This window comes from Electrophorus electricus, chromosome 11 (genome assembly GCF_013358815.1).
Source record: "Electrophorus electricus isolate fEleEle1 chromosome 11, fEleEle1.pri, whole genome shotgun sequence".
In the NCBI taxonomy this organism is placed as follows: domain Eukaryota; kingdom Metazoa; phylum Chordata; class Actinopteri; order Gymnotiformes; family Gymnotidae; genus Electrophorus; species Electrophorus electricus.
Genome location: NC_049545.1, coordinates 15565928 through 15592712, shown reverse-complemented (window position 1 = coordinate 15592712; position 26785 = coordinate 15565928). Strand labels below are relative to the sequence as shown.

At 43.3% G+C, this 26785-nt stretch overlaps 1 protein-coding gene across 4 annotated transcripts in view; it reads left to right on the top strand.

The window, feature by feature from the left end:
- LOC113588716 (arginyl-tRNA--protein transferase 1) overlaps nucleotides 1-26290 on the top strand; it is a 57124-nt gene extending 30834 nt beyond the window's left edge. For all 4 annotated transcript variants that reach the window (XM_027028050.2, XM_027028026.2, XM_027028019.2 and 1 more), the window contains 2 exons: nucleotides 14712-14832; nucleotides 25123-26290. In XM_027028050.2, coding sequence (XP_026883851.2) covers nucleotides 14712-14832; nucleotides 25123-25301 — 300 coding nt within the window. In that variant the 3' untranslated portion in view covers nucleotides 25302-26290. The remainder of the gene's footprint in view (nucleotides 1-14711; nucleotides 14833-25122) is intronic.
- The last annotated feature ends 495 nt before the right edge of the window (nucleotides 26291-26785 follow it).

Sequence of the window (26785 nt, the reverse complement as noted above, 5' to 3'; positions counted from 1 at the left end):
GACAAACCCATTGTAGCAGCCCATTTTGCTCCCCCTGCGTCTCGAGCACTTTCATACTCTTTGTTCTTAAAGCAAGCCCATGCACAACTCCCCAAGGAACAGCTGTTCTGCAGGCAGTGGGCGTGGGTGTGGGTGTCACTGCCCTCTTCTCCACACTCTAAGCCCTGTGCCAAAGGGGGCTGGTACAGCCAGGTGCTCCAGAGGTCAGGTGTTGATGTCTGACTCTCCTCCATGTCTGTGCACACCTTCAATGTAGCGTTGGGTTTCCTGTCCTCTCCTCCTTTATGTCTGCCGTTGTTATTGCCAAAAAAAAAGACTGTTGCTTAGCCAACATTACTTGTTAACATGTGAAATGCTCTTCCAGGGATCCCGCTAGGAAGAGCCAGGCTCTGAAGTACGGAGGATGGGTCGGAGAAGGCTCTTTCTCCAGCCTGTCCTAATCAGCTGGTGTGTCACATGTTGAGTGTGCTAGTGTGTGCAGTTTGCCAGAGCCAGTAACATCGCTGAGTGCTATACCAAAGAGATTGCGGGCACACAGAGGCACTGTGGCGCTCATCGACCACATGGCAGAGTCAGTGCTGCGGGTGGGGGTTCTAGCTGATATACTGGCAGTCAAGTTGATGAAAGGTAGCTTGTCAACATGTAATCTGCCTGGACATTGTTTACATAACAAGGAGAGGGAGAAAAAAGGAACAGCGCTCCCATTCATAAAAGAAATGAGGCTTTTAATTCATTTTTAAATACACACCATTGTTAACTGTAACAGCCGTGGAGCTGCCCACTGTGGAGTTACCAGCTTCCATGGTCTTATTACTTTGTGTGTTTCTAGCCTGTGCAGCTTCTATCTGTGGCCCTCTTCCAAAGTTACCTTGGTAATGATCACTAACTTTGATCATTGCCAAGGAAATCCTACCGGGTTATAAAAAGACTAGGTATCTGGCACTTTCTTTTGCTGATTTTTGGGGGTTTTACCTGTTTTTCCACTGCTTAAGTACACTCCAAAGTCCCCCAAAAACATGTGGTGTTGTGTTGTTAGGTGTCAGTAATAGCTAAACAAACAAAGAAACAACAGTTTTCTGATACATAAAAGGACATTAAACAGGGAGAGGTAGCTTTGTAGCTTACTAGCTATCTATCCTTAGCTATGATGGTGTTAAGTGCAGTAGCTACAGCACTGAAAAGCTCAAACACATACATGCATTTATTTACATTGCTCCTAGCGTGGCCAGCCGGTCTGACTTGGAAGTGTAACTGCCCAGTATCTGTACATTAAAAGGTGAAGTTGCAGTGGTGTCCAGTCTTTCATATTTGAACATAGTCTGCAGAGCAATGATCTGGAAAGTCCATTTTCTGTCTCATTCAAATATAGGAACTGTAGTCGTTCCAGATGGCACAAACGCCTGGGCTTGTTCATCTCTCTCCCCATCTCTCTCCCCATGTTTTCTAGCGTATATTCCCCATGTATTCCCCTTGCGCCTTCAGACCCACAAAACTGCAGAATTCATCAAAACCACGTGTAGCATGGCAGCTGTGGGCTTGCATTTCAGCCTCGAGCCTCTCCGTGGTTAGGCAGTGGAGAGTAGGGAGGTGTGCATTTACAGTCAGTAACGCTGGCCAACCCCCCCCCCCCCTTCAGTGTCGGCATCAAACCCATGGCCTGCAGTGGCAGTATTAGCATTTTCACACGTCTGTTTCAGCTTGGCCAGTATGTAGTGAGAATGGGGAACAGCAGTTCAAGTTGGGCCTGGGTTTGTCAGAGCGTTGGGGGAACAGAAGATCATGTTGGGCCCCAGGTTTGTCAGAGCGCTGGGTGAACAGTGGACAGAGGAGGATCTTCGTCCCAGATTTGTCAGAGCGTTAGGGGAAAGGGGGACATGCTGAACCGGTAGTTATCCTCTTTAAAGGAGGGGCTGCAGAGAAGGGCTAGCGAGGACGTCTGGAGGGACCTGCTTAAGTACAAAAACAGGTGCAGCTGGCCATACAGAGGGCAGGTTGGCGACTGGTGCTGGGCGTGGGGGGATATCTGCCGGGCCACTGAACAGCTGATTCATGTACATTGGTGGGAGATGGCAAGAGACAAGGAGAATGTAAATAAAAGTGATGGACAGAGAGAGAATGAGAGAGAGAGACAGAACGAGAGAGAGAACAAGAACAGACACAACTGGAGAAACCATTAACGGTTGAAGAAGAGGTCAGGCTAGAGACTGCTACTGCTGTTCATAGTGTCACCTGAGAGTCTCTCTCTCTCATACACACACACACACATACCCCTTCCTCCTACACACAAACACACAGAAGATCTCCCTTCAAATCCATTCTCAGAAGATTTCTTTCTTCTGTCTGCTATGGGCACGCCATTTGCGGAAATTCACAATGCCTTCAGATTGCTGATATGTGCTTTTAAAGGGGCCGTTAGACTGCTGATCCATTTGATTGCGCCAAGAAATGGCCCATTCATCTTCTCCTTTATACCCTTTCTCCATTCTGGTCTTTCCCTTTTCATTCCCTCTTTTTTGCTTTTAGTTCATTCCTAGTTATCCCAGATCGTGCTTGATATTCACTTATCTTGTATACTCACTTCACTCTATGTAGAAGTGTGTTTGTGCGACTGTGTACTTTCTCAGTCCACCATTTCTCACAGCATCCAGTGTATCTGCATTGCATTGACTGTGAAGCCCCTGTGTGCTTTCAGCCTCCTGTTGGCAGAGGTTCTCTGCAATGCTAAGTGTGCGCATGAGAAAAAAGAGTGAGAATGATGCTTTCACTCTCATCCTCTCTACCTCTAGCTGCGTTTGCGCTCATATCTTTGCTTTCTGCGTTTTGCTGCACATAGCTGCAGGCTGTACGGCTGCTTGGAATTTTGAGAGTGCAGATCAATTTCCCCTGCCCCACCTCCTCCCCGTTAATCTACTGCGAGTCCAGCCCCTCTCGCCGTTCTTCTCGGCCTCCCCCCCGTAGGGCGCCCGCTTCACGCCTCTGCACGTCACGCTCAGGACTGCTGCTCGTTAACGCACGGGCACGCTGTGTTATTTTGCCTCCCATCATCACCACAGGTTGAAAGTCCCTCACGGCATGCAGGTTTCAGCTGCAGACCTCTCTGGCCCACCACCCCTGGTAAGGGCTCAGCACCCGCTGGTGCTTCATTAAAACCTCCACGGTCCTGGCTATTGATCCCTGCTGGAAGGCTCTCAGCAGGCCCAAAATCCCCTCAGCCCAGAGCCGCTTGCCTCTTTGTGGAGCGGCTGGGACACTCCACCCTCCCTTGCTAGCTCTGTTGCGAGGCAACTTCAGGCTTATCCTCTCAGCAATTGAATGCTTCAGGTTGCCCTACCCAACAAGTCCGTCTCCGTCTCTTTGCCCCCACCTTCAATTTTTCAATAATTCTAAATTACAACGCAGCTCGTCTGTGATTGCACAGCACTTTGGCTGTTTTTGACATACGTGAAACAATGAGTGTGGTTGAACTGCAGTTTGAGGAATCTGTGAACAATACAGTGTTCTTTCCAAAGGAACACTCATATTACGGCTGCGTTGTAAATCCAGGGTCCTGGAGGACAAAAGCACAACTGTCACTGTCCGCTTATTTATGGACTATGCTTCATGTGCACAACAATTTCAATTGATGGTAATTGGCTCAACCAGATTTTAAAATTTATTTATTTTTGCTTATTTATGTTCCCTTAAAACAGGCATGTTTGAGCATTTTGCATGTGCAGGTTTGTCCAGCCAAATGTCTGTCTGTTGTTTTAGTATTAATTGTAATACAAAGCTAGTGAGTCTCCTCCAAAGTTCAGTTGGGTGGCAGCTGGACTGGTTTGCGCATACACCATTACAAAGCTGTAGTTTCATTTACATCTGGTATGCCCAACTTCAATCCTCAGGCTTGGCAATCTGTCACCCTGAAAAGTTTAGTTCCAACCCAACTCTTAAAACATCTATTCACCAAGTCCCCGTGTAGAATTAATATTAGTGTCAGGTGTGTTGGAATTTAACTGCAGGGTGATGGATCTCTATCTTTGGAGATGGGCTTTCCTGGTTTACATGTCTTAAGGTGGTCCATCTGCTTGACTCTTGATAACCATTCGCTGTATCACAATGTTAAACTCCATTTTTATCTCATAAGCTCTTAAGAGTCATCTAATTCTAAGTATTCACATCCTGGTGTCCATAGTTACAGGTAAAATTGATTGGTAAGCCAGTTTGTTGTCTTGTTTCCACAATATTCATGAAACGCATGGTATCTCTTAACTTTTCAAAGCTTGCTTTTAAAAGACGATGTTTGTGTTTACGCTTTATTCCATCTTCATTCTTTTCCAGCAGTTTGAGTGCAAGACATTTCATTAACAAATTTTTTTATAACGCTTTAAAAGCATACTGTAGCCAAGGCTGTGTCCCATAGTAAACAAAAACAACCCATCTATTTGCCAAAGGCTTTAACGACTGCCCCTTCAAAGGGCACAAAGGCCCTGACTGGGCCCTCTGCAGGAGGGGTGTGCCCAGTGCCAGCCTGCTCCATTCCCCAGAATCCAGCCTGGGCAGATTGCTTTCCAGTGTGAGATGTGACTTCCTGGCCCTGACTGCTTTTGCTGTGTTCCCCGTGGGTGGAGCGAATGGCTGCCTGGTCCCCAGTTGCCCGGACCCTGTATCCAGCTCACTCAATGGCTCTAATGGAGTGGAATGAGCGCTGCTGTGGGTTCTGGTGGGAGAACGCTCCAGAATATCGGCGAGAGCCACTCTGCCTCCCTCGGCCAGATGTTCCACAATTTCCTGTTCATTCAGGGGCCCAGCTACAGGAAACAGTTGACTTGCTACCAGCCTGGGGCAACATTGTCCTGGGCATTGTTTAGAATTTGGTGGTGGTCTGGAAGTGCACCCTACCCGAAAGGCCTTTTCAACAGATATGCTGTCACTAGCACTACCATAGCTGAAATGGCACTGAGAATTAGAAACTACTTTAAGACATGTAAATGATGGACATATTTTAGCCAACAGCTTTAGTTTTTTATCTAAATATTGTCCAAAATGTCATTACATCTGCATCTCTTACAGTACACATTTAAAGTGCATATACAAAATTCTCTTCTCTGCCAGTTTAGCCTGCTTCAGCATATTCGTATAGAAGAGTACTTGAAAGAAGATCCCTCTAGTGTAACAAAAGGGCACTGCACAGGAATATTGCCTGTCCTTGAGTTAGCTTAGGCTGTGCTGCCAGGCCTGTACTAAAATATTTGTTTGATTTTTCATTATATTATTGCTGGTCTGTGAGGCAGAAGAGGTTTTTTTTTTTTTTTTTTTTTTTTTTTTTTTAATTATCTGTCTGTCTGTTGGTCTCTGTCTGTTAGAGACCATATTTTCATCCTATGTTCTGTGATTTCATTTATTTAAAAAACACTCAAAATAATTTTTATAGTTAATTTTTGAGATCCTGTGTTTTTGTCATTACCATGCTCTGTAACCGTGCCACACTTAGACGGTCAGTCACTGTTTGTATCGGATTGTGTGTGCTTACAATCATATTTAGCCATGATTGTAAGAACAGACTGCTGAAAATTTATCACCTTTGTCAGCCCTCTCCCTCCCCTGCACTCTGTAGCCTTCCAATGGGCCCCTCTGCCTTGCACAATATTCTCACGTTGCCCTATTCAAACCATTTATTCCTGTTTTTTTTTTGTTTTTGGTTTTTTTAATATATATTTCCACTTCTTCGTTCCTCTTCTCTGGAGGAGCCAAAACATGTTTGCATGTCTGGCTTTTTATTCTGCTTGTGTGCGTTAAAGGCGTCTTGATAGTTTTCCATAAAGTATATTTATGGTCACAATGTGAATAATTATCTTGTAGTATATAAACTGGAAAGTTGTGCTTTAGCCTATAATGTGTACTCTCTTATACACACACACACACACACACACACACACCCTCACACGTGTACACAATTCCTATGGCTCTGTTGGATAAAGCTTCTTACTCTTGTTAATGTATCTGTGAAAGAATGTCTTGTATTTAGTGCAGGAAGCCATTAAAGTTTCCACTGAGCAGGAGAAAGAAGCAGTGGAGAAAGGGGAAGAGAAAGGCAGAAAGCGCGGAGAGACCCACTGCAGTTCGGGGCCAAAAAAAAAGAAAAGAGCAGTGTGTTACAGGGCCAAAATACCCCAAACATGAAAAGACGGTTATTTCTTTTCTCCTTTATTTACAAACATTTTATTTTTTGGAATTTGTGGATGGAACATATATTTAAAATGCATCTTCATACCATTGGGTAGTTAGTTTTAATTTGAGTTCTCTTTTTTCATGAACTGCTTTATTTCTCACAGGCAAAGTTTTGTCCAAACCTAGAAGAGGACAGCCCCTCCTAATCTCTACACATCTCTTTATAGCAGACTTCTTCTTGTCCTGTTTTTCTTACTGCTCCTTCTGTTCGTCTCCCTCTCTCAGTACACTTGTGTAAATCTTCAGGAATGCTGAGGCAGGTGGGAACAAGTGCTTCTGAACTGAAATGTCTGCCTTTCTCTCTCTCTCTCTCCCTCTCCTCCCCCATCCCCCATTGCTCTATCTCTTACTGTGCTACTGAGCAGAACTCTGTTTAACTATGTATCTATTCTCCCATGCAGGCATGCATGCCCTTACATATTTGGATATTTATCTTCTGTTTAGAGGATTGGAGTCAGAGCTTTCAGCAGGCTCCAGTGTGGATTCAGGGAGTAATCCCGTTCCCTCTGCTCTTGGCTTGAGGGTGTAATACTGCTCCCTCTGCAGTGTGGTTGTAGGGAATAATCCAGCTCCCTCTGCAGTGTGGCTTTTGGGTTAATCCTGTTCCCTCTCCTGTGAGCTTCGGTGTCCATAGTTCATAACAAACAAAAGAAAGGCTGCTGTTTACCTATATTCATCATTAGCGGTGTTAGTATTTTTGGATCAGAACCTTGCCAACCCTCAGGCTTTCGTGGCTTGCAGAGACATGGCATCAGCCCTATGGACCTGAAGGCTTTAAATTTCCTTAAATATCTCCCTGGTGGGGGGCACCAACAGGGGTCAGAGTTTGAAGGTGAGGCCATACAAGTGAGTCTGCCTCCAAAGAACAGAAGTAGAAGGGGGATGTGGGGCTAGCGAAGGTCGTGAGGAGGGGAGTGGTGTTTGAAAGTAAGAGTTTCGATGTCAGCGTGAACGTTGCCAGAACGGTGTGGCAGGCAGCCCTGTGTGTTTGGGTTGTCATTAACTGGGACTGGGTTTATTTTCAGAGCCATGTGTTTAGGCTCCGTGTGGAGGGGGTTCAGAGGTGTCTCTCCGCTCTGATAGGGAAGATATGGAAGAGCAAAGTTCCCAACAGCAGGCTTTAACAGACTCCCAGTACACTGGCGTATGGCCTCAAAATTAACTTTTGTGCGGGTTTATTAATGTTGTTTCAGACTTTTTGCCGCACCATTTTTCCCGTGTGTTCCCTGGAAAGCATGAGGGCTACACGTCACATCCCATTAGTGGATGTGTTTCAGTTCAGAAAACGCAGTGTTACTGTTTTCTGTAATAGCACCATTTTTGGCCAGGCCCCATTTTGTGAGTAGAGTGCTCTGAAGTAGTGTGTGCCACTATGCAGGGAGAGGCAGGCGTTAGACCCTCTCTCTGGCCTTACTGAGCTGATGCTGCACACCAATAATGGGGTAGAGAGATGCAGACAGGCCTCGAGAGCCTGTACCCATAAAACACTGCCCTGCTGAAACGTGACCTTGTAAAAATATTTTCCCATCATTAAGCTGTCATCCATAGAGTCACTGACACATAGCTGGGCCCAACATGTGTGTGTATATATGTGTGTGTACCAGGGGAGTCTTGGGCTTGATTGCCAGCCAAGGTGGTATATTTTTTTGAAGTTTGTCCTTAGATACTATGTCATGTATGGTGAAATCTCTTGGACTGTGATTAGTATAAATTTCTCAATTTTTGAACACAACTATAGACACACTCAGGAGTTGTTATGCATCTCATTCATGTCAAGCAGGACTCCAGAGTGGTACCAATGTGTTTGTGTGTTTTTTGTTTTTTTTTTTGTGAGAGAGGGAGAAAGTGTGTGTGTGTGTGTGTGTGTGTGTGTGTGTGTGTGTGTGTGTGTACTTTTACAAGTCAGTGTGTGGTAGGCTTCATCCATTTACAACCTCTCCATCCACTGTGTGTGTGTGTGTGTGTGAGAGAGAGAGAGAGAGAGAGAGAGAGAGAGAGCGCGCATTTGTGCATGAAGTTTTCTACGTATCGCTCAACATTGTCCTCATGTCAGCCTTGCAGGGAGGTCTCTGCTGTTTGTATTGGTTCATGTGAATGCTAGTGAATGTGGAAATATTTGTGAGCTGGCTAGGGTCTGACAGCAGCTGATAGTGTAGTGGTCAGGGTTGGAACAAGAGGCAAACCTGGCCTCTATCACCAAATCAGGGACTGACCCTCAGGTCTCTATGGGCACGTCTAGGTCCTTCTCCCAGGGCTAGGTCAACACCCCTAAAGTTCACCCCAGACCTGACATTCTTTTACTTTGGAACAGTTTACAGCAGGATTTGAAGAGGCAACCTGAACCAAGATCAGCACTCAGCCCTTCCTGACCAGTTATGCATGTCAGCCAGGTGTATTTATTTCAGTTCAAACAAAGGGTGCAACATGGCAACAGTGTTTGTCCCCTTTGTCTGTGGGTTACTGCTCGGGTGTGAGGACTCATGGGCAAGTGAGCACATGCGTCTGTCCCTTTGTGCAGAAGCGTATCCTTATTTTTCAAGTGTGTGCTCATGGGTTGTGCTGAAAGCCTTGGCCTTTATGTCAGGAGAGATAGGCCAGCTATTGTTTGGGCCATATAGAGGAGGGGAACTAGGCACAGCATGGTAAATGTTTAGACAGGTTGCTATTCTATGCTATGACCTCAGTGCAAGCCAGCTTTACTGATTGACATTTCGCTGAGCATGTGTTGTGCATTCCTTAAAGGTGTAGGATTGACTTCATTGTCTAGGTGTATTTTCTTTGTCTTGTTCTTCTTTCTTGTTGTTCAAAATAGAACAGTGTTTGATGGATGACTGGGTGGAAGTGATTTTTCTAGTCTCACACACCTAGTATTCTTTACTTGCATCCATTTAGTTCACTGGGCACACGGTTATCTGCAGTGGCTTATACAATGTGCCTGCCTGCCTCCCCCCCCCCCAACTTCGTCTGTCTGCTTTTTATGGATGTGGTTGAAAAGTGAAAGGGAGAGACGCAGAGGAAATGGGCCCCAGATGTGCATGATATTGTAGGGAACAGGGAAGAACCAGCCCCTTGCCCCATGGACACCCCCTCACCCCAGCCTCCCATTTGTAATAGGAAGGTAGGTGTTAGACCAGAGAAGGAACCCCTATGTTGGGACCTTGGTTTCAGTTTGGAATCACACATCATTAGGGTAATACCAAAAAAAACACAACATAATACAACAGCCAGCTGCAACAAGCTGCTAAATCACAGGCAGCTGCAACAAGCTGCTAAAAGGTAAAATTGATTTTAAAGCCAGTCTCTGCTTTCTTTTGTCAAAACACAAGTTCTCATTGCATTGCAATTGCACTGAGATGTAAATCTGCTCAGTTTTGAAAAAAGATCAGTCTGAGTAAAGCAGTCATGTAGCTCTGTTGGTTTGCCTGAACATGTATTGCCCAAAGCTTCAACCGCATGTGCAATAGGTGAAACGAAAAGAGTGGACCTACACATCAAAGCTTAGTGAATGTAACATTGTGATTGTAACCCTGAAATCAGTTTTGCAATACAAAGTTGTAAGGGAATTCTCAAAATTGAATTCTGATCAGAGATCAACTCTTGGGAACCTTTCAGCCCAGTTCAGTCTCTTGGGGCCAATGCAAGGTTTTATCTTTCACTAGGATTCTTAGCCAGCAGTGCTTTTAGAAGACTTATGTTGCTGATTAATTGTTTTTAAAAAAACAAAATCTCAGGTATAAGTCTGAGGGCAGGCCCTGTCTGCGGGAGGATGGGTATGGGAGAGAAATTAGGTGACAAGTTTGAGTACGATTTAGCTGTTGGTTTATTAAATCTCACTTCAGGTCCGAATGACAACAGGTTTTTTATTTTGTCTTGTCGGAGCACATGAGAGGAATGAGGTGGCATTTTTAAGGTTGTGTGCGCCTTAGCTGTCAGCTGACTTGAAGTTTTACTCTTGCTCAGTGAGAAAAGAACAGTGTTTGTTTTTTAGTCTTTCCTTTTCCTCATCTCTCAGGTATGCTTTCTCAGATTAACAGTGCCCTGCTTAATGATTCATAGACCATATCATTACGATAAATAAGTCAAAGCTTCACCCAGCTTGGATTTTCAAATGTTCATCCCCTGAAACAATGGTACCATCACTGATGCCCAGGCTGATAAGAGCTCACGTACACACCACCTGCCTCCTGCCCACGCCACACTGAATTCCATCCTCGCATTGACCTCTGTTCAGCCATCCTGCCTGTTCGCGCGCGCGTGTGTGTGTGTGTGTGTGTGTGTGTGTGTGTGTGTGTGTGTGTGTGTGTGTGCGCACGCACGTGTGCACGTACAGCAGGTGAAATAAGTATTGAACACGTCACCAATTTTCTAAGTAAATATATTTCTAAAGGTGTTATTGACATGAAATTCTCACCAGATGTTGGTAACAACCCATCCGATCTACATATGCAAAGAAATAAAACCATAAATGGCTATAAATTGTAAGAAATGAGACAGGGAAAAAGTATTGAACACATGAAGAAAGAGAGGTGCAAAAATCCATGGAAAGTCATGACACCAGCTGAAATCCATCAGTAATTGCAAAGCAATCTTGCCACTTAGTGCAAATTAATATCAGCTTGGTCAACTGATGGCCTATAAAAAGGTGTCACATTACTCAGGTGCCACACAAGAAACATCTCATGATGGGTAAAATCTGTGAGCTCACAAAAGACCGCCGCAACCTTATTGTTGTAAAACATACTGATGGCATGGGTTACAGAAGAGTTTCTAAACTGCTCAAGGTTCCAGTGAGCACTGTTAGGGCCATAATCCGGAAGTGGAAAGAACATAATTTCATCATAAACCAGCCACAACCAGGTGCTCCCTGTAAGATTTCAGACAGAGGAGTTGTCCAAGAGCCAAGGACCACCTGTGGAGAGCTACAGAAAGACCTGGAATCAGCAGGTACAATTGTTTCAAAGAAAACAATGAGTAATGCACTCAACCTCCATAGCCTGTATGCATGCTCACCACGCAAGACTCCATTGCTGAAGAAAAAGCATGTTGAAGTGCATTTAAAGTTTGCTCAACAACATTTAGACAAGCCTGTGAAATACTGGGAGAATATAGTCTGGTCAGATGAGACCAAAATTGAACTCTTTTGGATACCATAAATAGACACCATGTTTGGAAGTCAAAAGGCACTGCATATCATCCCAAAAACACCATAACAACAGTGAAGTTTGGAGGTGGGAACATCATGGTGTGGGGATGTTTTTCAGCACTGGCACGCTTCATATAATTGAAAGAAGGATGAATGGACAAATGTACTGAGACATTGATAAAAATCTGCTGCCATCTACCAGGATGATAAAGATGAAATGAGGGTGGACATTTCAGCAAGACAGTGATCCTAAACACACAGCCAAGGAAACTCTCAGAGAAAGAAAATAAAGCTGAATCCAATTGAAAGTCTATGGAAGGAACTAAAGCTCAGAGTTCATAGAAGGAGCCCACTGAACCTTCAGGATTTTAAGAGTGTTTGTGTGGAAGAATGGGCGAAAATCACACCTTTTAAAATTGTAGTAATAGAACGTTTCATACAAAGGTTCTATATCATATATATGTGATATAGGGTCCATCCCCTTTGATTTTTCTGTCTGAATGGCCCTTTCTGTGAAACAAGTCAGTCCCTGCATATTAGAGGTGCTACACAAACAAAAGTCATTTTTGCTTTTCTTTGTCCGACGTAGGCCTTGCTATGGGGATGTTAATGAGCCTTGAAAGGGGTGGTCTGTCTGTCATCGTTGCCGTCATCGTTGTGAGAGTGAGGCTTGAAAGCCAGTTGGTGCCGTGTGGGTCATACTGTTCTGTTTATGCAATATAGGGAAATGAGAGTTGTTGACAGAAAAGCTCAAAAGATCTTTGGTTTGCATTTTGCTCATTTTAATTATTTAACTGATGTTATTACGCTTACATAACTTGCTGGTTAATGAGCTCTATTTTTTCAACCCCTAATCACAAGACTTCAGCACAAGACAAAAGTATCTGTGGATTTGTTGGTGAAATAATAATGCTCTGAGTCTTTTTTTTTTTTTTTTTAAATAGCAATCTCCTGGCCTTTTGCCTGTGTTATCACATACTCCCTTCCCTGACGGACCTTTGCCGAGCTAGTGGAACCCATTAATTTATGGGCGCCAGAAGAAAAAGTCGTCTCCACGTGGTCCTTTTTTTTTTTTTTTTTAAGGCTTCTTTCCATTTTCACTGTCCTTCAATACATCATGCTATCAGCAGACATGCATCTGACAGCGCAATAAATGGAATGGTGGATAATTAGGACCGATCTGGCGGGCCAAAAAGCATTGGCTTCCCCAGAGAAACCCCAGAAGTGGCTGTGAAGGCGTGAACTTCGTTGTGAACTCCGGTGAGCAAGGCCAGCAGTGTCTGTGAGACTGAGCAGAAGGACACCCATGTGGCCCCCGAGCGTGTGGCCAGAGAGAGGATCCATGAAAGGAAGTGGAACATACAGGGAGATAACAAGCAGCCACACTTCATCTCTCTACCTCTCATCCCTGCTTTTCCAAACACCTTCCACATCTTCCCTGTCTCCACGACGGCTCCTCTTGTCCACCTATTGGATATCCATGCCATCAAATAGTCAATCTGGCATTTGATTAGATATTTCTGGAAGGAGCCTTGACACTAGAAGCATTGCTTTCATAGCTGTAAGATGGGTTGGGGGCTTCACTCTCCAGCATCTCCAGGCCTGTCGGAACAGGACGCTGCTCCCTCCTGTCATCACTAAGAGAGTCGCGAGCGTGTCTGTTGCCTATTTAGCAGCATCAGCTTTCCTCCTCTGTCCTCTCACTCATCCATGATCTAGGCTGTTACCTGCACACAAGTTGACAGAGGTCTGGAAAGTGGCATTTAGTGCCTTTACCGTTCCTGAACAAGTGAAGTAAAGATGCGGCATGAGAACCTTACCATCAATGCTCACAAATTTTTGGAATATTTAGAAAAAGATGTCACCCCCCACACCCTTATTTTCCTACCAACACCCAATACCCCCTTCCCTGCCATGCCAAAAAAACGGTACATTTTCCAGTGCAGCCAAACGACAGACAAATCCTGTCCCTAAGATTTGAACTGTCTTGGTTACTCATTCACCAAAGAAGCTATGAGAATGTTTCTTAGGATTTTGGTTCTGTCCACTTATGTATAAAAGAAAGTCACTGTAATCAGATGAGATTAGACACTGTCAATGCTCAAACTGTTTATCAGTTGTTGATTTTGTTTAAATTGCAGGTTTAAACAAATTGCAGATTATGAACATTCTGTTCATAGTTTTGGCCTGTACACAGTAGCAAAGACAGTTGAAAATATCGTAATTGTCAAAAGCTGATGTTTTGTCCGCATTTCCTCACACAATGTGCAGACACATGCTGACGCACACTGGCAAAACATGCATGTCCATCTACAGCCAACATTGCTTTGTCCAGACCTAGAAACCTCGGTGGTTGCCATCATGCTGTCCTTAATAAGGCTCTTTTTCCCCCTACAAGCATGGTCCTTCCTCCCACAGCTGACAGAGTGGCATTGGTAAAGACTTGGTGTGGAATCCTCACTGTTACTGCTCAAAATAAAATGGTTGGAATATTTAGAAAAAAGGGTCACGTCATCCCAATTCTCATACCACACCCCCACCCTCAGGCAAAAAAACAGCAGTTTCCACCGTGGCCTAAATACAGATAAGTCCTGTCCATAATAGTGAAACTGTCCACAGCCTTCTCATTTGACCAAACACTCGGCTAAGTCCACCCCAGGTCACAGGGCGAGGGAGCAGGCGCATAGAAGCTCTTTCGGACCACTGAGGCCTGTTGGCACGTTTGAAGAAAGGCAGACATCTGCTTGGAGGCGTTGCCTTGTTTAAATCGCATGCGGTCTGGGCTGCGTTATACATGTGAGAGTAAGAGAGTTTATTTGCCTCTGTGTGATTGCCCACAGGCCATCTTGCAATCCTTGCTGTCTGCTAGAGTGTGTTCCCAGTGCCCTTGGCCATTGGGCTCTCCATACATCTTTCTCAGGGTGCCTATACCTATTTATTTTGTTTCCAGTGCAACCCAAACAAAATGTCCAATAAGGCATTAATTAATGGGAGTGGTGAGACTGCAGGTTCTTTTGAGGTTTAGTACGATTCTTGTCCAAAAAGGATGACAACAAATGTCTTAGTGTATTTCATAAACACATTAAGAGGCTGTTGTGGGTGCAGTAAAAGCTCTAGATATACTTAGCAATTAATTCTATGATGGACCAATAAACTTTCCCTCTTTTTTATTAATTATTAGAAAACTTCTATAAATTCTGCTAACCTGTGCTGTAAAGCTACCTTTTGTGGATGCTGTAAATTGTATAACTACTTGTACAAATGCACAGTGTGACTGATAATGATATGGTAGGAGAACTGTGGGTCATCAGTTTGTTTTAATGCTCAGTGACTCATGATTTGACTGTCATGTCTTTCCTAGGGTCAGTACCGGCCTTCGGATCTTCTGTGCCCAGAGACCTACACGTGGGTACCCATTGAGAGGTGCATCCCCTGGCTCGACACCTCTCCTTATGCCCGACTTGCCGAAGATAACCAAGCAGGTACCGCTCCTGGTGGCTGTTCACAACATTCTTATCCACTGACTGCATCAGGTAATGGGGTAGGAGTCCAATATGAAAAGACACACATGTGCATCTATTAAATTTGAATGAGCATGCACACAACCATTCCAAAGGACCGTCTGTTTTATGGTCTGTGAAAGACTCTGTGAAACATTTGTGTTATTGTGCAACCATTGTGAGAGCTTGTCAGTTCAGTAGTACTATGTCACATTAGAAGAGCTCACAAAGCTATTTGTGTTTGCTATATTTGTCCTTTTACTGGTCAAGCACCTTGAGATAGAACTGAAACTGTGCTATAATTTCCCATGGTGGCAATAACACTTCGCACACAATTTGTGTCAGCTTAATAACAGTAGCCAGTCTGTGAATATAGTCGTTGCGTGTCACTACTTTGGCTCTAGGTCTTGTGAGACGCCTATTGCATTTACATGCTCTGTTTGCAAAGCGAGATGTAGATAGCGCCCGGTCATGTTGAAAAGATGTGGATTGGAGCCAAAAGGACCCAGGACCCAGTGCTAGCAGTTCAGCCAGGTCAGTGCTGTGGTCATTCCCAGACACTGAGGGGATAATAGCCATGATGGTGATATTAGAAATAATATTACAGCCGACTAGGAGACGCCAGTGAGAGGGAGAGCCTGATAACTCAGGGAACATTGACACTTTCTTTTTTCTTCTTTAGTGTTTCTTTTCTGTGCTTCTGCATTTAATTTTCTTTTCCCCCCCCACTTGCTTTGTCGCCTTGGCTGTTGGGTTAGTCACCTTGCCTTGCTCTCATAGCGCTAATATTCTCATATTTCTACTACTCGCATGCATTTGTTAAAATGGCCTTTGTGCAGTCAAAGTAGCTTTTCCAGGGAACTCTAAGGCGTGAAAGTGGTGTTGCAGTTATGGTTTGTATTAAAAAAAAAAACCCAAAATGCTCATTACATGTAAAAATCAGGTTATACTTAGGTGCTGCGACGAGTAAAAAGAACGCTCATTCACATCTAGACCCACTAAACACTTTAAATGCATAGGCCTGCAAATATATTCAGAATATGTCATCCCGGTTAGTAAGGCTGTTGCATAACTGGAGATTCACAAGTCCTATATGCTTATATCTGCACCATAAACTCTGACCACTGTGTCCAGCCAAAACTCAAGGGGTGTGTACAAGTCTCGGAGAACGTCTAAATGCAAAGTCCTTTGTTTTCCACCTTTTAAGAGCAGTCTGAAGAGCTGGAGAGAGCACTTAACTAGTCAACAGTGAGGTCATACTTGGAGTCAGTGCCATGCTTAGAGGTGAAGTCAGGAGTGGAATGGAATAATTGACCCTGCTGAGTCATCCCTGGACTGTTCCCAGTGCTCTTCTTCTCTCTCACTTCTTTCTTATTCTTCCTTTTTATTGTAGTTTTTTTTCTTCATTTTATTCTTTTTGTTTCTCATTTTTCTTCTCCTCCTTTCTCCTTTTTCTTCCTCTCTTCTTTTTCCATCGCTTGCTCACTGGTTGTGTACATGTTTGTGTGCTGTGAAAGTGTTTTGCCCTCTGTCTGAATTTCTACATTTGTGCAGATTTCAAACACTGACATTACAAATGACTTTACACCTTAAACCAAGACATTAGGATGCTTAAAATGGACCCCAAGAGAACAAAAACAACAGTGTGAAACATTTTATGTATTTACTAAGAGAGGATATTCAACACCTAATCTGTCTGTGGGGGGGAATTATTGCCTCCTTCCTTTCAATGGCTGGTTATGCCCCCCCTTACAGCAATAACTGCAACCAAGTGCTTTCTGTAGTTATTAATTAGTGCCTTACATTGCCATGGAGAAATGTTGACCCACTTCTCCTTGCAGAACTGAAGGAGCATGAATTTAATGATCTGCTACAGTTTTTTTAAATACAGTTTAGGTCTGGGCTTTGATTAGGCTATTCTAAAGGTATAAATATCTCGTTTTGGATTTTTGTCCTATTGTATGACCAAGCTGGGCTTCACCTTCAGCTCACAGACAGATGACCTGGCTTTCTCTTGAATTATCAGTAGAATTAATAATAAAATAATAATAAATCTAAATTTATACAAAAATAGAATATATATATATATATATATATATATATATATATATATATATATATATATATATATATATATATATATATATATATATATTTATTCCCCCTTTTATATCAAGGCATATACTATACTCTATACACAATATAGACTACTGTATAGGTTTGATTATGTAGCAATGTATACATCTCTGTTGAACATAACAGCACTACAAGAGTGCTGACATAGTTAACAACAAAACACTAATGTTTTTAGGCCTCTGTGGTTTCAGCATGTTATTGCTGTACAGGGAAAGGCACTGGTCTTACTCCATGTTTGTCTTGCCCAGCTCAGTGGTGACTGACAGCCAGGACTGGGCCTTCACCGCTCACCATGTTTGTAAATCCTTCTCATGGTGCCTCCAGTCCTACTCGGCCTGTTACTCTTGGCCGAGCCTGGGCAGCTATTTTGGGCCACACAGCTCAGTTTAACACCAGCATAGATCGTGCCTCACTCTCCAGGGCCAGGCGAGCACTTTGGGGTCCACCAGACCCCAAACTGGCAACTGTCGGATCTGATAGAAAAGTGGAGGCCACTTCTGCCAACGTCCAAATTAGCTGGGGGCGGAGAGTTTGGAGACCACAGAGGGTAATTATTAAAGGCTGCAAAATTGTCTGAAGGTTCACCTTTCTGTTATGGTTAGTCAAACCCCAGCGTAATAAACCGACATACATGCAAAACTCCAAAGCATACAAAATCCCCACCAGAGCTGAACTCAGAAAGTGGGTCTGGCAGCTGGTCCCAGCAGCACGATGGCCAGTTTTTTTCAGTAACGCTGACTTGTCTGAACAGTTGCCCAGGGTTGGCCCAGCCCTTAGCAGGACCTTTGCCATACTTTAAACAGCCATCGCCTTCTGCTCTTCTCTTTTGGTTATTTTATTTTTTTTCTTTTAGTACCTGTAGTACGAGGTTGCAAAGTGTGTGTAGAAAGGTTGCACAAACCAATATTGCTGTGAGCTCACACCAGCACAAGGAAATTGCAAGAGCAACCATCTATTTCTCCACCTATTTCATAAATATATTTCTATTAGACCTTATGTGCTTAAATAACCTCCCTGCCATTTAGATGCATTTACCCCCCTCCCCTTACGCTAACCCCCATTAAGTGCAGTATTACATTCTGGCATTTAAAGAAAATAATATTTTCTGATGAGCAAAACAAATAAATTTAATTAATTCCAAAATTACATAGTTATCCACAATATTTTATGTATTTAAAGATATGAGTTGAATATCCGTTTGTGAATGGAAGAGTCAATAATCATTTTGACATAGCTGGTATAGCAAAAAAAAATGTCAAAATTTGTTTATACAGTGCTTTTTACAACAGAAGTTGTCACAAAGCAGCTTTACAAATGTCCAAGTCCAAGCCCCCAGTGAGCAAGCCAAGGGCGACAGTGGCAAGGAAAAACTCCCTAGAGCATGAGGAAGAAGCCTTGAGAGGAACCAAGACTCAAAGAGGAGGCCCATTGCCCTCTGGCCGACAATGGACCCCACAATAGTAACAGTTTAAAGAGGAAAAATGTATTTAAAAAATGAAATAACAGTTAATGTTTAGTCCGAATTTCCTAGTCTTTCCTAGTCTTGTTCTGAGGTGTACATGTGTCCGAGACCCAATCCGCCAGAGAGCGTCCATTAAGGGCAACGGGGAGGTAGTTGGCTGGGGTGGAGGTGTGTTGGGCTACAGCAGGGGACAGGGGGTGGTGGGAATAGCCAAGGCAGCTGGGATGGGATGATGCTCAGTAACGTCAAGACATCAGTGGCAGGTGTACCTTGGCAGAAAGAGAGACTAGAGTAGATATGTCTGGGTAAAAGGCTGTGTAAATTAGAGAACAATAATGTGCAGTAATGGACTATGGTAGATCTTGCTATGGCAGCACAGCTAAAAGGAAAGAGCCAGAACAAAACACAGGCACGAGGGCACCCTGGAACCTCAGCACTCTGCCGCTCTCAGTCAGCAAACTTGAGTGACAAAAGAGAGGTGAAGTGTCATAACATCCTAGTTTACCATAACTCTCAATGCCCATGGACCCCCAGATCTACCTAAGATGGGAAGTAGTTAATAAAATGCCTGACTGTTCAGATTGTAGCCTGTTGTAGCCTTAAATATTGAGACTGTCTGTCTGAATCTCGAACATTTACAGGAAGTTTATTCCATAGAGTGGGAGATTTATAGAAAAAGGCTCTGCCCCCTGTGGTAGATTTCCTTATTCTTGGTACTAGTAAAGAGCCTGCACCTTTTGATTTAAGCAAACGTGGTGGATCGTAATGCACCAAGAGTTCTCTAAGGTGCTGTGGGGCAAGACCATTCAGTGCTTTGTAGGTAATTAAAAGTATTTTATAAATAATACGAAATGTTACTGGGAGCCAATGTAAAGTAGCTAAGATAGAAGTGATGTGATGTGATATGATCAAATTTTCTAGCTCTAGTAAACACTGGCTGCTGCATTTTAAACTAGCTGGAGCTTGTTTAGGCACTTAGTAATACAGCCTGATAGTAGGGCATTATAGCAGTCCAATAATAAATAAGAAGTAATAAATGCATGCACTAGCTTTTTTGCATCATGTGAGGAGAGAATGTTCCTAATCTTAGAAATGTTCCTAAGGTGGAGAAAGGTGGTCCTAGAAATATTCTTGAGCTTCGAACAAAAGACTGGTGTTCATCATAATTCCAAGATCTTTAACCGTTAGGGGAGATGTGATTGTGTTACCACTGAGGTTCATTGAGTAATTAGAGAGTGAGGACCCTGCTGTCTCTGGGCCTAACAGAAGCACCTCTGCTTTGTCACTATTAAGTGAGAGAAAGTTCCTCAACATCCAGTGTCTGACGTCCTTTATTCATTCGTCAATAATACTAAGATGAAACACGTCCTCTGGTTTTGCTGAGACATATAGCTGAGTATCATCAGCATAGTTTCTAGTGCTAACACAGTGTTTACATATAATGTCACCAAGAGGTAGCATATATAAAGAAAAAAGCAAAGGCCATAGAACAGATCCTTGTGGGACACCATAGCTAACCTTGTTGTATGCTGAGAAGTCTCCATTTAGGTCAACAAACTGGTAGCAACTGGCTAGGTAAGATTTAAACCAGGAAAGGGCTGTTCCCCTAATCCCAAAAACATTTTCGAGTCTATCTCGTAAAATGCTGTGATCTATAGTAATAAATGCTGCACTCAGAAGCCAACAACGGGTCATTAACTACTTTAATTAATGCTGTTTCCATACTGTGATTTAGGCCTAAACCCTGACTGAAAGACTTCATGTATCTGGTTCCGATTCAGATATGATCTTAGCTGCTGAGCTACAGCTTTTTCTAGGATCTTCAAAATAAATGGAAGGTTTGAGATCAGCCTATAGTTTGACAGCTGACATAGATTTTTTTTTTTTTTGATAAGTGGTCTGATTACTGCTAATTTGAATGATTTAGTAATGTAGTAATGTAAAGGTTCAAGGAGGTCTTTATTAAATGTAGTAAAGGTTCAGTTACTTCAGGTAGGATTTCCTTAAGAAAGTGTGTGGGCAGTGAATCTAATAAGCAAGTGGAGGATTTTGAGCGTGAGATCAGAGATGTAAGTTCTGGTTCTTGGATAGGTTTAAAGGATTCTAGAGTTGTTTTTGGCTTGATTGTTCTGATCCCCAAGCAGCTGCCCGATGTCATGTTAATATTCTCTTAAAGTTATCTCTAATGTACTTAATTTTCTCATTGAAGAAATGCTAAGTGATTGTTAATCACAAAAAATGTAGACAGTACACTGGCTATATGAATGGCAACCATACTTTGATATACACCCATGAAAAACTGAAATGGTTTCTGAAAACAGTCGATTTCTCAGAACACAGTCCAGTGTACAAAAGGTGATTCACTAACAATATTTTTCCCCTAGCAGTCAATTTACTCTGATGGCAAGTGCCTAAATCCAAAAATGTCTGATTCGACGTCCCTGTTAGTAAACATGACGAGAAATCACTCCATCACAATTCAACCTGACTTAATTGATTTAATCTGAAATACCTACCTTGCCAGCTAACATTCCATAAAATAGTAGCGGCATGAATACATGACCACCCGAGACCTGTGATGCACGTGCACCCTGCTATGTGAACCTCTCCCATCTCTGTAGTGACAATCCAAGCATGATGATACGGACTGTTCGGACTCTGGCTAGGCTTGATGTCTGCTTTTAAGTAATCATTCGTCTACCATCTTCACCACAACTCCCTTGACTTGTAAATATTAGATCCTGGGAGCTTTTTCATAGCTTCTCTGTGTCCTGCTAATGATTCAAGACCAAAAAAAAGCTCACTTTTTTGTCCACTCCTTCATATTATCCTCCCACCCTTCTACAGTAGAAGGTTGAGGTAATATAAAATCATCTCGCTTTAATATTTTTTTGGTATGTTCCCACATTTTTGTTGTTAGTGAACCTAGTATTTACCTACTGAATCTGTTCATGGGTTGCCGGAAGGCAAGATGAACTATAGGAATGTTCCGGAAATGGATTAAAAAGTTTTTTAGAATTTTTAGAAATGGAGTCTCTTAAGGAATTGTTCATCCCCGTTACCTCTATACGTTTTCTATGGTTGCCTTTATGCATCTGCAGAAGGCCTAAATGCCAAATAAGGGTGCGTCAGGAATAGTAGGTGCTGCTGAAAGTCTGCCCTCAGAGTTGGGCGGGTGCGCATATGTGTGTGTTCATGAAGTGTGCGTGTCTGCCGAGAATGTGTGGGTTTGTATCTGTGCACGCATGTGTGTCAGGCTATATATATTAAAAGCATATGTAGAGATTAAGTCAGGTGACAGAGTGCCAAGCTGTCCAATTGAGCAAGAGAAGAGGCTCTACGTAAAAGAGCTATGGCCAATTGTGCTCTGTGGTTTTAATAAACTCCTGATCAGCTTTGGCTAGCCCATGTAATATAGTTCTGGTTTTGTGAGATCAGGAAAGTAAGTTTTTGGATCACTGTATTTCTTCCTTCGTGATCTAAAAGATACTACATTTACTTCAGTAAAACAATATTTCAGGACAGTAGTGTGACTGACTGTTTAGGACAGTAGTAGACTTCTTTTACAGCTTTTTAATGTAGTTTTAGACTGTGAAGTGGATAAGTTTAAACAGCTCAGGGAATGAAGGAGAGAATCCTTGTTGAGACATAGCAAGCGCCATCTGCACATCCTCCTCCCTTTCACTGATGACACAGCCTCTCCCACTCTGTGGAGCATGGCAGGGTGTCTAAAAAAACCCTACAATTGGACTTGACCATCCTATTCAAGAGAAAGTCCCCCTTATCGTCCCTCTGACCTTGGAAGGGATAAGGGACTCTCTGCAGTGTCGGCGAACCTCTGGTGCTGCTGATCCTGAGGGTCTGCTGCCCCTCTGTGAGAGCTGGAAACAAGTAAAAGGATGGAGAGTGCAGGGGAGGGGGTGTTTATATGCTGAGCGGATGTTTGGATTGTTTGAAACTGAGCGAGACCCCAACACCCTTGACAGCTCTGCTCAGTGTTATTGGCATGCTTAATTTGGATAGCTAAAAGCCTTCTCTTGGCTCTGTTTAGCCTCAGCGTTTGACACCTCATCATTTTCTTCTCATTTTCATCTTTTCTTCATCATGACTCGTAATCTTTGATGCTCATAGCCATTCTTTTTTCCATCAAAACTATCAAGAGATGAAGGTTACCAGGACACATTTGAAGTAAATTTTGTCCATTTCAGCCTGATGCTGAGAAATTATTGAAGATGCTAAATTTCAATCAATTTTTTCTTTGATGAGACAAAGCATGTGGGGATACTTGAAACATTAGCAGATTAAGCACCTTTTTTTTCTCTCAAAGGACATTGGATCCTGTTTTAAAGGTTTTTTTTTCCCCCTGATTTTTAATTAATTAATTAATTTATTTTTTGTGAATCGGTAACTTCTGGCATTGAAGGCAGAAAAATCATAAGGTAGCTGGAGTGTCTGAAGATAATGTAGTGTGTTTAAATAAAACATTAAGTCGCAAAAATCCAGAGGAATAAATACTAATTTCTGGCAAACAGAAAAAGCAAAGGCCTGAGGTTTTTTTTTTCCAGGGCTTGTTCTTTTCTTTTTTTTTTTTTTTTTTTTTTTTTTTTTTACCCCCTCATACCCACTGTATGAGAATAATACAGCACAAAATGTTTAGTTATGGGAGGGGGTGGCAACCCTCTTTACTATTCAAAGAGAATGTCCATGGTGAGTGTTTCATTACCAGATGTGGATGAATTTCCTGCTTTTTTCATTTGCTGTTTGCTGCCTGGTTCTCATTTGTCATAATTCAGCTTGTGCTCTGTGATGAACTGCCAGCTTAGCTTCGTAAGCTGTCTGTGGAAAGCAAAGTAGCTAGCGTCTCAAGTGCCGCATCAGAAAGGGGGTCAGCAGGAAATGGTGAGGGGGCCCTCGTGTTTAGGAGATGGTGTCCCTTAGTGCTGCTTCTCCTCTTCTCCTCTGTCTGTAACTTGTGCATGTTTTAATATACTGTATGTATTATATTTGCTTCCTCTAGGTTAATGTAGTTTATATTTCTTTATAGATCCGAGCCACAGTCATAAAAGTTTCTCTCGTTCACAACCCCCACCATATCCCATTTTTTCCCTTTTCTTCTCTCTCTCTCTCTCTCTCTCTCTCTCTCTCTCTCTCTCTCTCTCTCTCTCTCTCTCTCTCTCTCTCTCTCTCTCTCTCTCTCTCTCTCTCTGTGCGCCTTTCATTGAGCTTTCATGAGTGAAAGTTGGATTTAACAGAGCTTGGGTGGTAATATTTAAAGAATGGGGTGAAAAATTAAACTGTGCTCTCCATATGTGCAAAAGAGTGGAGACTAATTTGCACCCCCCACCTACGTCTTTTTCAGCTGGCCTCCAGATGACTGCATGCTAGACAAAGAAAGGGATCGGTGGTGGTGGTGTCTGTCTATTAATAACAATCATAACGCTCAACTTCACTAATCTATCATCAGTGGTGTTGCAGACTTAACTGAATGACTCGCTTTTGTTTACTCTCGTTTGGCTTCCATCCTAGCTCCAAGCTTGGAGCTAGTGCCAAAAACTATTGGCCTCTTTTCGGGCATGGCCAGAGAGGTGTTTCTGAGAGATAGTGATGGGGTGCGACAATGTCAGAGCCACGTTTCTATAAATTCCATATGAGTGAAATGGCACCCCTTCTCTGGGCCAGAGCAGCTGGAGCTGGGTGCTTAATCCTGTTGGGGAGGCTGCAGTGTGCACCATTCATCAAGTGTTTTGAAGGAGTTTAGGAGCATTAGTCCTGTCATTCTCTGTTAAACCTGAAGTAAGTTTGTCTGTTCTCATAGCTCACCTGGCTTTGGTTATGATCTCTGCTTTAAGCTAACTGTTTATGGAGAACTTTGATCAGGAATATGAAGTGTAGTCGACAATAACTTATGCTCTTGAGTAAATGAGAAAGATCTGGATGCATGAGGGACAGATTAGAAGCGTGGTATCTTGCCTAAAATCTCTCTGCTGACGACGGCGTAGGCCAGGCATGCTATGGTTTCAGTCTTTCGCATGTCCATCCTAATGCATTTATTTACAGTCATTCTAATTTTTCCCTGGGACTTTTGAGAGTCCGTTTGCTCATTTTTGAACATTTAATCAACATCTGTATTTAGTGCAGCATGACTTGAAGAGGTTTCACCCTAAGCCACTCACAGATAGGCTTCTGTGTGTCTTAGTTAAAGTAGTGCTGTAGAATGCCAAAAAAACCCCAGAAAGGCCTGTGAATCTGCATATTCAGGTATCTCTGTGTTAGTCAGTCCTCTACAAAGCCCTTCTGCATGGTGTCTGAGTGGAGCTCAAGACCTACTTTCCCATGTAGTTAGTGATGTAAATATGAGCAGTAATATTACTTGGCATTTGCAACCCAGACTAACTGTATTCTCTAGGGTGTGTTTGGGGAAATCCCAGAGGCCAAAGCTGCATTTTTCAGGTTTAGTTCATGTTTTCAGAGGGCACTGTAAACTACACTAAGCATGATTGCCATTTTACAATCCTAGTTTACATATAGTTTAAAACTTAATGCAGCCAACCAGTTCTAGACCTTTTTGTTTGGGAAGGTAGCACGGAGGACTCTTCAGTGCTCCAAAGCATCATGTGTACATTCATTCTAATGCATCCCTCTGCCTGTCCATCTGCTTACCCATCTCTCTATAGGGGATGCTGTTGCACTCAGGAACCTGGGCAAGACTCTGGTGCTGCACAGGAGGGCTATCATGCCGTACACCACCTACATCCAGAAGCGCAAGGGCCCTACCGACGAGAAGGAGGTGCAGCAGTACGCCAGCCTGGTGGGCCAGACATGTGCAGAGAGGATACTGCTCTACAGGGCCTAAAGTGGCCATCTCGTCTAGCCTCTGGCAGCTTCTTGCGCTCTGTTCCTCACCCCTCTCTGTCTGCCTAGTCACCCTTCTGTCTATCTGCTAGCCGTCTCTTCCCCACAATGCTGTGCGGCATCCTCTGTCTCCATGACGATCAGTCCAGTTTACCTCCTCTGCTTTGAGTTTATTTTCGCTGTGGCCATCTATATCTATAAGCTCACAAAGCTTGTAGCCCAACAGCACAAGACTCAGTGCTGCCCTTCTGTTGGATTACCTGTCCAGTAACTGTCAGCTTTCCTGAAATTGTCTGCATTCAAAGATGTTCAATGTAATCAGTCATGCTAATACAGTCTGAAATGTCTGAACATGTAATTTGATTCATTTACTATTGAGCAGTATACTCAAAGCAGATTTTTTGTTTTCCTTTTCTGTTTCATAAAAACTTGGGTATCTGATAGGCCTCAGGTAGGGGCAATTAGATCTGCTTTAGCCTCACAGTCCAACATTCATCCCCATCATAGCCTTGTACCCAGCTAGCTTGTGTTCTGGTATAGACCAACACAAGCGACGCTGAGAGTCATCCATTAGCTCCCCACGGCACGTCTGCTAACCAGAGACGGGGAATTGTGCAGCAGAGCAAAGCTTTATGAAGCATGGTGTAAGAGTAGAGTGGTGATGATGGGGGAGAGCTGTGCTCTCACCAGCTTTACAGTGGCCACGTCCTCGCTCCAAGCCCAGATCTACACTACACATGGCTGCACCACATAATAACAGTAGTCGTGACACGATGCTTGACATATTGCTGATTAGTTGTGTTTGTGCCAGGGCTATGAAGGCCTAAGGGACTGTCATGGTGAAGTGGTCTGGAAGTGACGTCACAACAGAGACCCCTTAGTGACAAGTGTTGCATTCTGACTGTATTTTTTCCCCCCATTTGACAGCACATTTTCTTTTGATATTCTGATATATTCTTTTTGTTGGAAAAAAATAAATATATAAAATTATGAACTGCGGCGGTCAATTTGTGTGTTTGTTTATCCATTTATTTTACTTTTTTGAATGGAAGAGATATGAGCGAGAAATGTAAAAAAAAAAAATTCATAGTGGGCTTGATGGAACATCTGAACTCTGCTGAGGTATTTAAGCATGGAACAGTGCTAAAGGTTAGCACACACTTGTACCCATACCAAATCCACATAAACATCCCAAGTATAGCGAGTCTGCCTTTGGATTTGATTTGTAGACTTGGCCATCAGCAGAGTGGCAGGGGGAGGAGGTCTGGATCACACTCCAATATTAGCCTTGCTAATGCTAAGCCCCGCCCAGCGTCCTGGGTCAGTGTTCCCATTGAGCCAAGCTAATGGAGGGTGAACGTTTGCTAAGGTGGCCGAATCCCCAGCCAAGCGTGCGTCTTCATCCCAGGCTGGGCACAGGGTTTCCAGAGTGGGTGGCCTTGGTGTAAACCCAAGCGGCCAAGCCAACTGCAGCTCAGACGATAC